The sequence below is a fragment of the Schistocerca piceifrons genome, chromosome 2 (assembly GCF_021461385.2).
Source record: "Schistocerca piceifrons isolate TAMUIC-IGC-003096 chromosome 2, iqSchPice1.1, whole genome shotgun sequence".
Taxonomy (NCBI): Eukaryota; Metazoa; Arthropoda; class Insecta; order Orthoptera; family Acrididae; genus Schistocerca; species Schistocerca piceifrons.
The window spans coordinates 318741682-318754715 of record NC_060139.1 but is presented as its reverse complement, the minus strand read 5'-3'; the positions used below and the strand labels follow the sequence as shown (position 1 = coordinate 318754715).

The following is a 13034-nucleotide window of genomic DNA, read 5'->3' as shown; positions in this document are numbered from 1 at the left end:
TCCTCCCGAATGCGAGTCCAGTGTACTAACCACTGCGCCACCTGGCTCGGCGCACAGAATATGTAGCATGATTGTAAAGGACACTGAATCTCTGCGACGTGACGTGGGGACGCAGATGCAGACTCGTGGGCTGCGGTTGCCCCCCTCTGGCGACAGAGCAGCCGGAACCGGGTGACGTCAGCGGGCCGCGCCATCCATCACATCACACCAGACACAGCGCAGCAGACGGGCTTCCAGTGCGCCAGCGAACTGGGCCGTTCGTAGCACCAGGTGGCTGGTGCCAGCGTGTACGCGATTCGGGCTTCGTACATCTGAGAGTCACTATCGGCTCTCACTCCCGCTAACACCGTTGTGCAGCAAATGCAGGAAAAGTATGCCGCTACTAATTTTTAATGTCTCGACCTTTGACAGGCGGCTGAGCGCAGTGGCGCAATGTTTAAGACACTGAACTCGCATACTGAAGGAGAACAGCTCAGGTTCTTTCCCTTATCCTATTACAGCTGTGCTTGGTGCTCCGGCTCAAAAATGGTTCAAATGGCTCTGAGCACTATGGGACTTAACTTCTGAGGTCATCAGTCCCCTAGAACTCAGAACTACTTAAACCTAACTAACCTAAGGGCATCACACACATCCATGCTCGAGGCAGAATTCGAACCTGCGACCGTAGCGGTCGCGCGGTTCCAGACTGTAACGCCTAGAACCGCTCGGCCACCCCGACCGGCTGCTCCGGCTCTACTGACCACGATGTCAGCGAGAGTTGCTGGCCGCGGTGGTCTCGCGGTTCTAGGCGCGCAGTCCGGAACCGTGCGACTGCTACGGTCGCAGGTTCGAATCCTGCCTCGGGCATGGATGTGTGTGATGTCCTTAGGTTAGTTAGGTTTAAGTAGTTCTAAGTTCTAGGGGACTGATGACCACAGCAGTTGAGTCCCATAGTGCTCAGAGCCATTTGAACCATGCAGCGAGAGTTTAACCGTGGAAACACAGCATCGTATCTATAATATGTACTCAGTCACCAGACTGCGTTTTATTAGCAGGACACTTCGAAGGTGCCACAATCCTATCCTCTCCGTCTGTCCTCTTCTGGAGTAATGCTGCGCCGTGTGGCATACTTAACGGATATTAAAAAAAAAAAAAAAGTTCAAATGGCTCTGAGCGCTATGGGACTTAACATCCGAGGTCATCAGTCCGCTAGAACTCAGAACTACTTAAACCCAACTAACCTAAGGACATCACACATCCATGCCTGAGGCAGGATTCGAACCAGCGAACGTAGCGGTCGCGTGGTTCCAGACTGAAGCGTCTAAAACCGCTCGGCCACAGCGGCCGGCTGACGGACAACATCGGAAATCTTAGCATTAATTATAAAATTGCCTGTGTTTATATATTACAGTAACGGCAACACAGCTCACATATCGCGCATAAAATCCATAATAATCGAGAAACGTACTTGAGAGCGCGAATTATTTCCCCAAAAGCGCCATGCAAAAAATAAATAAAAGAAAATCCTACCTGACAGCAGAAAAAATTGTTTATAACAAACAATATCATCTAGTTGCAAATTTTTCCCACGTACTATTCGAGACTGAAGCAGTTGAGCACGTCTGGACATTGTGATAAGTAGGTATAGATAATGTATAAACACAGACATTGCAAAGATAAATGATATATCCATGCCTCGACGGGCTAAAAAATGATTAAATATTTGTATCTCCCTGTGCGGTAATCACGAAATATGCGAGCGTAATCGTTGTGGTCTCCGTGGAAGTTTGGAGCGATCTTGGAAAATGGCTTTGAGCACTATGGGACTTAACTTATGAGGTCATCAGTCCCCTAGAACTTAGAACTACTTAAACCTAACTAACCTAAGGACATCACGCACATCCGTGCCTGAGGCAGGATTCGAACCTGCGACGGCAGCGGTCGCGCGGTTCCAGACTGAAGCACCTAGAACCGCTCGGCAACCCCGGCCGGCGGATGGATCTTTGAGCGGTGCTTAGATAGGCGAAGTGATTAACACGACCGCTTGCAATAATCGGAAAATCCGGTTTCGAGTCCCGATCCGGCACAAATTTTCACGTGTCGCAAACAGCGGACGTCAATGCATATTTGCAAAATGCGAATCCATATTTCAGTTGTTGCCATCAGATTTGCAATTGTTTATTTTGCATGTAATCTGAATAAATGTATCGTTTAGTAGAGAAGTTTGAATTTTTAAGTTACTTGCAATTATCAAGCCGTACTCATTTTTTCTTAGTTTTTTGTTAATTTCAGCCTTTTGTACATTACAGCCTTGAATGAGTTAAGGATATTTCTTAGGCGACCGCCCCTCAAAGAAATCATGTTCTTCCAGGTATTTCAATACTTATACGTCACTCGCACTAACTTGTCTTATTGTGTCAGTTTAATTCTTTCCTCTCGCATAATAGTTTAACTACATTACTTGGTATTGTACGACGTAGCCTACATGTAGCGAGTGTTCATTTACTTCATTTCTGTTTCCACTCCGAGAACGTAGACTTCCAGATGCGGTGATACACAAGGAATGAAAATGGGCTGCAACTAGAGTGACAAAAACGGAATTAACAGCTGAATGTGGTAAATGCAATTCAGTGCAACACGTGTCCTCCACTCTCACCCATTTATTCCTATCTCTTTGTTACTACAGATCACATGTAACTGTTGCTATTTGTACTGGAAATGCAGGACATCCGAGGGTCCTATACCAAGTCTGGCAAATCAAGGCAGAACACTGAGATTCTGTAAAGATTCATCTGCTTGACACAGTATCCTTGTTGCCACAGTTCAGAAGTCTAACACTCTGTACCGTTATCAGATGTGACTGCAAACGAACAGGAGGTCACACACTTGCTAAGCTGATCGAAAATACAAGCATTTATGTCACATTTGCCGGAAAAAGCCACGTAAACAACAGCAGTGCAGCTCTGTTCAAGAGCCCGACGTAGACCAGCTGGTTCCGGCGTGGTGAGGTCTCGTAGCTGGCCCGGTGTTGGCCTCTGGCCGCGGCCGATAAGAGCCATCGGCCGCCTGCCGCGGACATCCCGTAGCGACCCTAAAAATAGCCGCTGTTTATGTTTGAGGCGGCGCCGGCGCATATTTGTAAGAGTAATGACAAAAAGAGGAGAGGAGTGGGGCGGCCCGCCATTATCAGCGAACGAGTGCGGCGGCTCGCCGATAGCTGGTCAGAGGCAGGCGTGGCAGGGATCAACATCTTCAGCTGTGGCCTCCAAATCGACCCCTGCGCTCTCCGTTGCGTCTGCTAGTTGAGGGGTTTGTGGGAGGAAGGGCATCTAGCCAGGCGAATTGTCCGAGTGCTGGATTCCACGAGTTAGGAAAAGTCATGTTGGCGTAATGGAACGTATGTAGATGACACAAGAAGACACGCAGGAAGAACATGGATATTAAGTGGAGACCGTAATGATAGGAAAAAGTTCTTCACGCAGCAGTGGATGACAGTAGTGGTGGTGATGGTTGTGGATTTGATGGTGGTGGTATGTATCAAATATGAGGGGCGTTCACTAACTAATGTAGCACATTTTTTTCTGAAAGCATGTTGATTTTATTCGGGATTCAAGTATCCCACATTATTCCCCAATCTTTTGGCTACAAAACCTTATTTTTCAATGTAAACTCCGTCCAATGCGACCGCCTTACGTCACTTTCCTGGGAGGGCCTGTATGCCCGCATGGTATCATTCTATTGCTCGACGTCGGAACCAACGCCTAGTTGCATCAATCACTTCCTCATCGTCTACGTACTGCTTGCCGCGGAGATCCTTCACTGTGACTAACAGATGGAAGTAGGAATGTGCGAGATCCGGGCTGCGGGGTAGACGAGGAACAACAGTCCAATGAAGTTTTGTGAGCTCCTCTCGAGTGCGGAGACCTGTGTGAGGCCTTGCGTTGTCACGGAGGAGTTGATCGTTGCACCATGAGGGAGGACATCAAACAGAATAACCCCTTCAGCGTCCCAGAAGACTGTAGGCTTGTCTGTACTGGCTGAGGGTGCATCTTCGAAGTTTTTCTCCAGAGGAAAGTTGGCGTGACGCCATTCCATGGATTGCCGTTTTGTTTCCGTTTCAAAGTGATGAATCCATCTTTCCTCGCCTGTGACGATGCTCGACAAAAAATTATCAGGATCAGCCTCGTACCACTTAAGCAGTTCCGTACAGATGCTCCTTGATTGCTCTTTATGGTTTTCTGTTACGTGGTGAGGAACCAAGCGGGCACACATCTTTGAGTACCCCAACTGGTGAACGAGTGCGTCAGCGCTACCAGCAGATATGTCCAGTTGAACAGTGAAATGTTTGACTGTGATCCGTCGATCACCTCTAATGAGAGTGTCCGCACGTTCCAACACTGCAAGAGTCTCAGCTGTGTGCAGCCGGCCGGCAGGCGGGAGGTTGGACAGGTTTGCGCGACCTTTTTACGATGATGACAGGCGCCTCGTCCAACGACTAGCCGTGCTTTTGTTCACTGCCAGGTCTCCGTAGACATTCTGCAAGCGCCTACGAATATCTGCGATGCTCTGGTTCTCCGCAAAAAGAAACTCAGTGACAGTTTCCTGCTTGGAACGCAACTCCGTTACAGGCGCCATTCTGAACGCTGGGTATAGCGCCGCCACCTATCGTAACTTCATGAAATTATAGGTGCTGAAACGGGAACATTCCACGATGTTCCACAACAAATTCTGCATTTTCCAATCGAAATTGGCCGAAAAAAATCTGTCGCATTATTTATTGTACATTATTATCGATGAAGCACTAAGCTCAATAAACTGCATGGCAACTCTGAGATATCATCTTGAAGCGACTGCCGCACACGAAAGCAGTCTTCGCGTATAGGGTGTTCCAAAGCCTTTCCACCAAACGTCTAGGGGTGATAGGTCACGCCATGGGGAAAAACACTTGTTAGAGACAAAATGCTCGCTGACGATTCCCAATGACTCTAGGTGTCCTGTATTGCTTATGTCTTTCAGCTGCGGCGGGTCGTAGGCACTCTGCGGTGTAAGAATGCGTTGTGTGTTGCCTATACTCCTGTCATCTGCTCCGTATAAAAGGGGACAGGCCCAGTAAAATTTAAGCACTTGATTCGCTTCCAAAATCTCTTCCTTATCGTAGAGACATTCATTCTTAAGGTTTTCTTGTTGAAAATCACTTTGTAAATTTACTGCTGCGGGTAGTACACAGCACACATCATTAGTAAACCCTGCTGGTTCGGTGAAACCTCGTCGCCCCACGGCCACCGAACATTAAAGGACGCTTACTGTTGCCAGGAAGCTTCGGTGAAATATTTGTCTCCGATAAAAGACATTCCCCAACACTCGATATATCACCCCTTGATACAAAGACTTTCAAACACCCTGTATAGTAATGTAAGTATTTGGAGTATCGCCGCGGTAACACTGAGTAAAATATTTTCGGGCTTCCACCCGCGTCAAATGGTTAATATGCCACTAGCTTTCGATCAAGTATTTCTGGACCATTCTCATTCCGCTTGATAATGGCCAAGGAGCAACAAGGGAAAGCTCATGTGATTTTAACCACTTGATGCGACAGGAAGGCCAAGAACATTTTATCCGCATACAGCGAACTTCCTATATCTTGAACGCTGTAAAACAGGACTTACGTTCCATATTAGATGTCTATGTCGACAAGACAACGACTGATAGAAAGGTAATAAAACTTTGGTCCCACGGCCGTGTTTCGACCCATGAGCAGCTAATCACTAAAATGAAAGGACAACTTCGCTTGATAGTGTTCAGATAGCGTTTCATTGCTCTGTGTACTAGAATAAAGTTTTTCATATTGTCATTTTTTTATGGTAAGTCACCTTACATCAGTAGCATTCATGGCGGGATATGTTTGAATACGAGCCGAGGCTTAGTGGAGATGGATTGGTGAGCGGATGGGTATTCCTAGGTCTCGTGACTGGTTGGGGGCAAAATAATAGATGATGTTTATGAAAACATTCAACATCATGCTTCTCATACGGCGCCAACTATTTGCTGTCAGACCTTTTCGTTAAAAAAGGATTGTCCTCCTACTAACGCAACACAACCATTGCACAATGACAGGAAGAAAATCTGACGGGTTTGCTGTAATGGTCTGCTCAAAGTTCTGACCTAAATACCATCGACCACCTTAACTAGAACCACTACTGCGTGCCAAACTATCTATCGACTGTTACTCACATTCTCGCATCGGAACGAAGTAACGAACCTTAATGGTCGCGGCAGTGCTAGCAACTGGGTTCCTATCACTGTCGGCTGGAATTCGTTAACTACGGTCTTTAAACGAAGCTAGAAGAAGTGTTCTGTGCGTGGTAAACAAGCTGAAAAGGGTCCAGCCAGTTGTAGCCAGAAATATAACTCAGACTTCTTTAAAATCGTGTGCTTTGAAATGTTGAAACAATGCAAATTTTCGAATTATGGATGGCACATATTCCAAAAGAAATCGATTTCCAGAAATGTTTTGTAGATATCCCGCTCGTTCTTCCCGGAAATACGATTTCTCACTACCGCTTGAGACCAGTACCTTATATGAAATGAATAAACTATAACATATTTCGTACCGATCGTGCACTTTTGTTTAAGAGATCCATATACAACACTTTTAAGAAGACTACTCGCAAAGCATTGCAAATATATGGTCCTTCTTTTAATTTAACTTTGGTTTCGTGTGAGAGAGACGCTATATGGCGCCCGTGAATACTATTTCGAAGCAATTTCATGAGGCGTGACAGCAGTTTGCTGCAAAACATCACCTTCAACTCGAAGTGAACACAGGTGATGCACCCGTAATGGAGGCATAGAGATAATTTGCAGAAGAGTGGATCGTCGTGAATGATTGTTGCATTGCTACTAACACTGCTATTCATCCCCTTTGTAGTGTAAAGCACTGTTCCTCGACGATTCGCATAGACTAAGAGTTCAGCACGTTCGATAAAGTAGTTGCACAAACGTGATCACGCAGTTGTCATAGTCATTCACGAAATAGTTAACGCAGTTAATACTCTCTTGCGCTTACCAGCGTATCGTTACCGTACTGTGCGGTAGAAATTTATTCCAGTTTCACTTCATCTTGACTCAGAATTTTATGATGCAGAAAAGTTCCGCGCCAATAGATACACTGATTTTACTTTGTCTGTTTACTCATTCGCACATGTGCAACCAGTCTCACAATGAGCAGTCCTCAGAAGAAGCAAGAAACTGTTAAAATATCCATCGTTGTTTCGGAACATGAAGTCCATGAATGGCTGCAAAAGCTCTCCAAGTAGCCGAACATCCAGGGAACCCAGTGCATTGCATGTAAACGCAACCCGTACCATTATGGGGCCACCAGCAGCTTGCACAATGCCTTGTTGACGGTCTGGGGCCATAGCTTCGTGGGGTCTACGCCACACTCGAACCCTACCATCACCTTTGAAATCGGGAGTCATGTGACCAGGCCCGATATGGTCACGAGCCCAGGATAGGCGCTGTAAGCGATGTCGCGCTGTTAGCAAAGACATTCGAGTCGGTCGTCTGCTGCCATGGCCCATTAACGCCACATTTCACCGCACTGTCGTAACGGATGCGTTCGTCGTACGTCCCACATTGATTTCTGCGGTTATTTCATTCAGTATTGTTTGTCTGTTAGCACTGACAATTCTACGCAAACGCCGCTACCCACGGGCGTTAGGTGAACTCCGTCGGCTACTGCCTTGCCTGAAATGTGATATACTCCTCACACTCTTGACACTGTGTGTCTCGGGATATCGAATTCTATAAGGATTTCCGAAACGGAATTTCCCATGCGTCTAGCTCCAACTACCATTCCGCGTTCAAAGTTTGCTATTTCCCACCGTGCGGCCATAGTCACGTCGGAAACATTTTCATATGAATCACCTGAGTATAAATGATAGCAACGCCGATGCTCTTTTACACTTTGTGTATTCGCTACCTCCGCCATCTGTATATGTGCATGTCGTTATCAAAAAATGTTCAAATGTGTGTGAAATCTTATGGGACTTAACTGCTAAGGCCATCAGTCCCTAAGCTTACACACTACTTAATCTAAATTATCCTAAGGACAAACACACACACCCATGCCCGAGGGAGGACTCGAACCTCCGTCGGGAGCAGCCGCACAGTCCATGACTGCAGCGCCTGAGACCGCTCGGCTAATCCCACGCGGCATATGTCGTTATCCCATGACTTTTGTCACCTCTGCGTAAAGGTAGGTTTGTCTTTCCATAACCTGTCTTCTAAGGTAAGTCGTGGGGTCAGTATTGCCTCGCGTCTTCCTACATTTCTCCGGAATCCAAACTGATCTTCCCCCAAGGTCACCTTCTACCAGTTTTTCCATTCTTCTGTTAAGTGGCAGTAAATGCTATCCTTCCTTCCACGTATGTTTACTAAGCTGCGTGTGTGAAACCCGCAACACAGGGGACACTCCTGACGACAGTAGGCAGGGACTGTACAGATTTGCTACCGTCCCGGCACTGAGTTCTTTTACGTGTACAGCACGTGCCATTCTCGAAGGTTTCTGGACGGAGGAAAAGCTCGAATAAGAGCTACGGTCCGGCGCGTGCCGTGCGCAACTCGGGTTGACTGCGGCTGGCGTGGCGCAGTCCCGCTGTGCGCGGCTTGGCGCCAGTAGCAGCGGCGGCAGTGTGTGCAGGTGCGGCGCGGAACACCTGGCAGCGCTGGCGGTCGGCCAGGCGCCGCAGCGCGCGGCTAAATCTGCCCACGTAACCAGAGCCCGCCTGGAGCTGACTCACGGCGCCGCCGCCTTTACTGGCGCCAGCGCGGGGGTGCGCGCGAGCGCGTTGAAGCCAGCTCGTCCTCGTCCACCTACTGCACTGGCTGCGGCGCACCTGGCGTCCCTCAAGGCTCCGTCCTTACTCCCACAATAGACGCGTACTCGGGAGCATCGCCGCTCCAATCCCCTTCCGGGCATCCCTGCTGCAGTTTTTCCACTGATTCCCCACTTCACTTTAGGCGAACAGGAGAAACCGATTGAAATTAATTTCGTAACAATAAAAAAAGGTCTTTGGTTTAACGTTTACCATCGCATGTCGCTACCCATAATCGTGAAATTCTCACCTATTTCGTGATAACACAAGAAACACCTATTTTGAAGTTTTTCGACGTCTTCTGTCAGTGCTACTAGCGTCCCTGGAAGAAAGTAAATATCACTGATTTCGACAATTACATCCTCAGGAATGTTTGTGAGATGAAATGTTTCATTCCTTGTCCTAGCAGACGCCACTCTTAACATAATATCATCACTGTGACTCCCCCCCCCCCCCCTCTTCCTCCCTCATGCCTTTCAACGACTGTAGTCAACAAGGTGGTCGGAGGGCATATTGTGCAGTTCGAAAGATGTCTGGAGCAACTTCTGACAGGTTGTACCTTTGAATCTGTCCGTGTAGCGTGCACAGATGGCTAAGCCGACAAGAGTGTGGCCGGCGAACGTCTGATGCCTTTGGTCGAGAACGAACATCGGCCCCGCACAAAGATTTCACTTGTCAGGAGTGCTCATTTTTGTCCAAGTTTAATGTTCTTCATTTCGTCAGTGAATGCATTGGTAGAGCCGATTTTCTCCGCATCCTTGACCAATTCGAATGCTCCATGCCTAATGACATAAAGGATCGCACACACGAGCGGCCTATTGTAGCAGTCCGTTGCCATACCGCGCTGTGTGTTGGTAGATCGCGCGTGTGTGGGCTAATATCAGACCGCACTGACTATTCAGAATAAGCAAGAAATCTGACGAATCACATGTGATGTGTGCCAATATAGCTGCACGTGGTTGTGTTGGTTTATTTCGTTCCCCTTTGTCTAGAACTAGCAAGGATTTTAAGTTAGAATTTATCGTTATTCATGGAGCACGAACCACTTTGATAAGTGACGTTCAGGGTGTAGTTGTCACTTATATTAAGAGGGCATAAATTGATAGTCTCAAATTTTTCAGTGCGCTGCATTTTGAAGATTCTGCTGTACAAATAGCAATTTGTGGAATGTTCGTACCGAGCGGTTCTAGGCGCTTTAGTCTGGAACCACGCTGCTGCTACGGTCGCAGGTTCGAATCCTGCCTCGGGCATGGATGTGTGTGATGTCCTTAGGTTAGTTAGGTTTAACTAGTTCTAGGGGACTGATGACCTCAGATGTTAAGTCCCATAGTGCTCAGAGCCATTTGAACCATTTTTTGATAGTCGTCTTCAGCTCTTCGTCGTTGTCAAAAGCGCTGGCGGGAGAACAGGAGTTTCTTGATGTGCAAGGAAAGACAAAATCGCTGGGAGCAAGATCAGGACAGTATGCTGGATGATCAAACAGTTCCCAGCCGGACTTGCGCAAAACAGTCGCTGTGCTCCGAGCCGTATGCCGACAAGCACTGTCATGGAGCAGCAAATCAACTGCAGTAAGTACTCCACGCCTCTTGTTCTGAATGGTACATCGCAGTTTCCACATTGATTCACAGTAACAATCGGCGTTCACCCTTTCACCTTCTGGGCAGGAAGTCAATGAGCAGAATGCTCTTCCTGTTCCAGAACACCATGCACATCACTTTCTGCATCGACACAGTCTGTCTGAATTTCGTGTTGACCGGAGATCGACTGTGACGCCAATGCATTGACTACTGCTCGGTTTCCGGGGTCAAATGAGAAACGCACGTCTCATCGCCTGTGACGATCCTGCCGAGGAATTCGTTGCCGTCATCGTGATACCACTGCGGAAATGTCAGTGCCGCTCCAAAGCGTTTCGTTTGGTGCTCGGGTGTCAGGTTTCTTGGCACCCACCCGGCACGCAATTTCTTGAACAGGAGATGCTTAGTGACAATTTCATGCAACAAGGATCGGGATGTCTGCGGGAAATGGCTGCCAAGCTCCGTAATCATGAAGGGACGGTTCTCCAGAGTGCGCTGCCGCACCAGCTCAACCAGGTGATCACCGATGAGGAACGGTCGCCCATTGCGCCCTTCATCATGGACACTTTGCCGACTTTCGGGAGAAAAGCCTACACCAGCGACGCCCCATCTGTTTACTCATAATGTTCTGCCTGTAGATATCACAGAGCTGACGATGAATTTTGATGGTCGCATTAAGAAACCTTGTCGCTGACCGAACCTCGCAGGCGGCGGGAGAACGATTAAAAGACGCCGTTTCGGAGCACTGCTGCCGCGATATTGGCACCACGCTGGACCACTCCGGCCTGCATTTGTTGTCACGTCATAGATATGTTGCGCATGCGCCATTTTCCCTGCTAAATACGTCTGCCTTAAAGGAAACAAGATCGGGAAACTTACTTTCTGGATGTACCTCGAATGTGCGAACGCAGCGCGCTCCAGCGGCAGTCGTCAGTTAGAAAATCACAATGTCTACAAAATGAACGAGCTTAAACTTCCTACCTTGTCTCTATTAAACCGCACATTTCCGCCCTTGCCCATATGCTAGTCATGTTAAAACAAGACGGTTGAAAATATCTTACTACAAGTGGTGCAAGCTGTCTTGTAGGTAAAGCCAATCGAACAGGCTCACTCTTCAGAGACAGAGAGAGAGACAGAGAGCGCTTATATTTGCGTAGCATCGAATATTATGGAATATACTTCTATTAAACTAGTAAGAAGCTACCAGAACGTATTCGAAAACACGAAGGTTAGTAAATAAATATCTGGACTCAGTGAGACGCAAACCAGCAACAAGTTACCTCTCACCTTACAATTTTGCGTTTCTACTGATTACGCTACACCGACCATACGTTGCATAATACCATCTACTGAAAACATTAATCCAGGTATGTCATTAACAGACATTTAATTATAACAAAATATACCAAGAACAATGCGTTTTTGATGGATCTCAATGTGCCGTTGACATGAAACGGCATATTTTCGTAATAACGAAATAGCAATAATTCTTTAATCACCAATATGACGTTTCCTGTCATTTTATTAAAACAAATTGTTCAATTAACGAAGGTTTTTCGAGAGATCTTCGACTTGCTGGTGCTTAGTAACGGCATATATACGTTTGGGCTTCAGCTGAAAGCCAATATGGTTTCGCGCATCTTTGGTCTGCAAAGAGACGGCGTCATGTTGGTGGCGTTCTTCCATCCCATTGGTCTACGTTCAGACGCACATTCAGAATATCTTACATGTTAGATGTTACTCTCCACGTCCGGAAAGTCTTCCAAATGCTCTTTTTCCACTGTATGACTTCAGAAACTCGGCGTGTTAACGTTCGTATGCACGGCCCGTGTGCCGACCGCTTAAGCTCTGCCCTTGGTGTGCCGGCCGTGGTATTCGTCCTCTTCCTTCTCTCATCATCGTAAGGCGCAAACAAGACTCTGCACTACATACATACCCATTAGTCACCCACATTCATCAGATACGCCGGGAGGTTATAATTGAAGTGCTGTTACCCATGGAGGCCCTGTGTGGGGTATAATTATTGTATAGCAGCGAAGCTTGATAGATACGCTAATGCGTTAATGCAGAACCGATTTACTCCGGGAAACATATTGGTTCCAATTTTGGCCACCAGGTGCAAATCTAGCGCTATGTAGCATCTCGTCGACGACTCCGGTGCTCATGTTGAACAAATTGTGTAAGTAGGGGTTAATAATAAAATCAACGTTATACCTTTCGTTTCTAATCCATTACATATGCAAACATTTGTATACGTCTTCCTTGCATTCACAGAGCTACTTTTGCACCTGGTGGTGAAAATCGGACCTAAATTTTTTTTTCCAGAGTAAATCGGTTCTGGACAAGCATATTACGATATCCAGCGAATTTCGCTGCCATACGATAATTATAGCCCACATTCGAACTCTGTGAGTAGCTGCATTTTAATTATAATCACCCAGTACTTACAACACAAGTCTCACACACCACAGAGAGCCCGCCGGGGTAGCCGAGCGGTTCTAGGCGCTACAGTTTGGAACCGCGCGACCGCTACGGTCGCAGGTTCGAATCCTGCCTCAGGCATGGGTGTGTGTGATGTCCTTAGGTTAGTTAGGTTTAAGTTGTT

At 47.2% G+C, this 13034-nt stretch overlaps 1 protein-coding gene across 1 annotated transcript in view; it reads left to right on the top strand.

Annotated features, from left to right (window-relative positions):
- The first annotated feature begins 3126 nt into the window (after positions 1-3126).
- LOC124775356 (transcription factor ATOH8-like) overlaps positions 3127-13034 on the top strand; it is a 42445-nt gene continuing 32537 nt past the window's right edge. Inside the window, exons 1-2 of the mRNA XM_047250187.1 lie at positions 3127-3272; positions 8681-8891. Of these exons, the coding sequence (XP_047106143.1) occupies positions 3127-3272; positions 8681-8891 (357 nt within the window). The remainder of the gene's footprint in view (positions 3273-8680; positions 8892-13034) is intronic.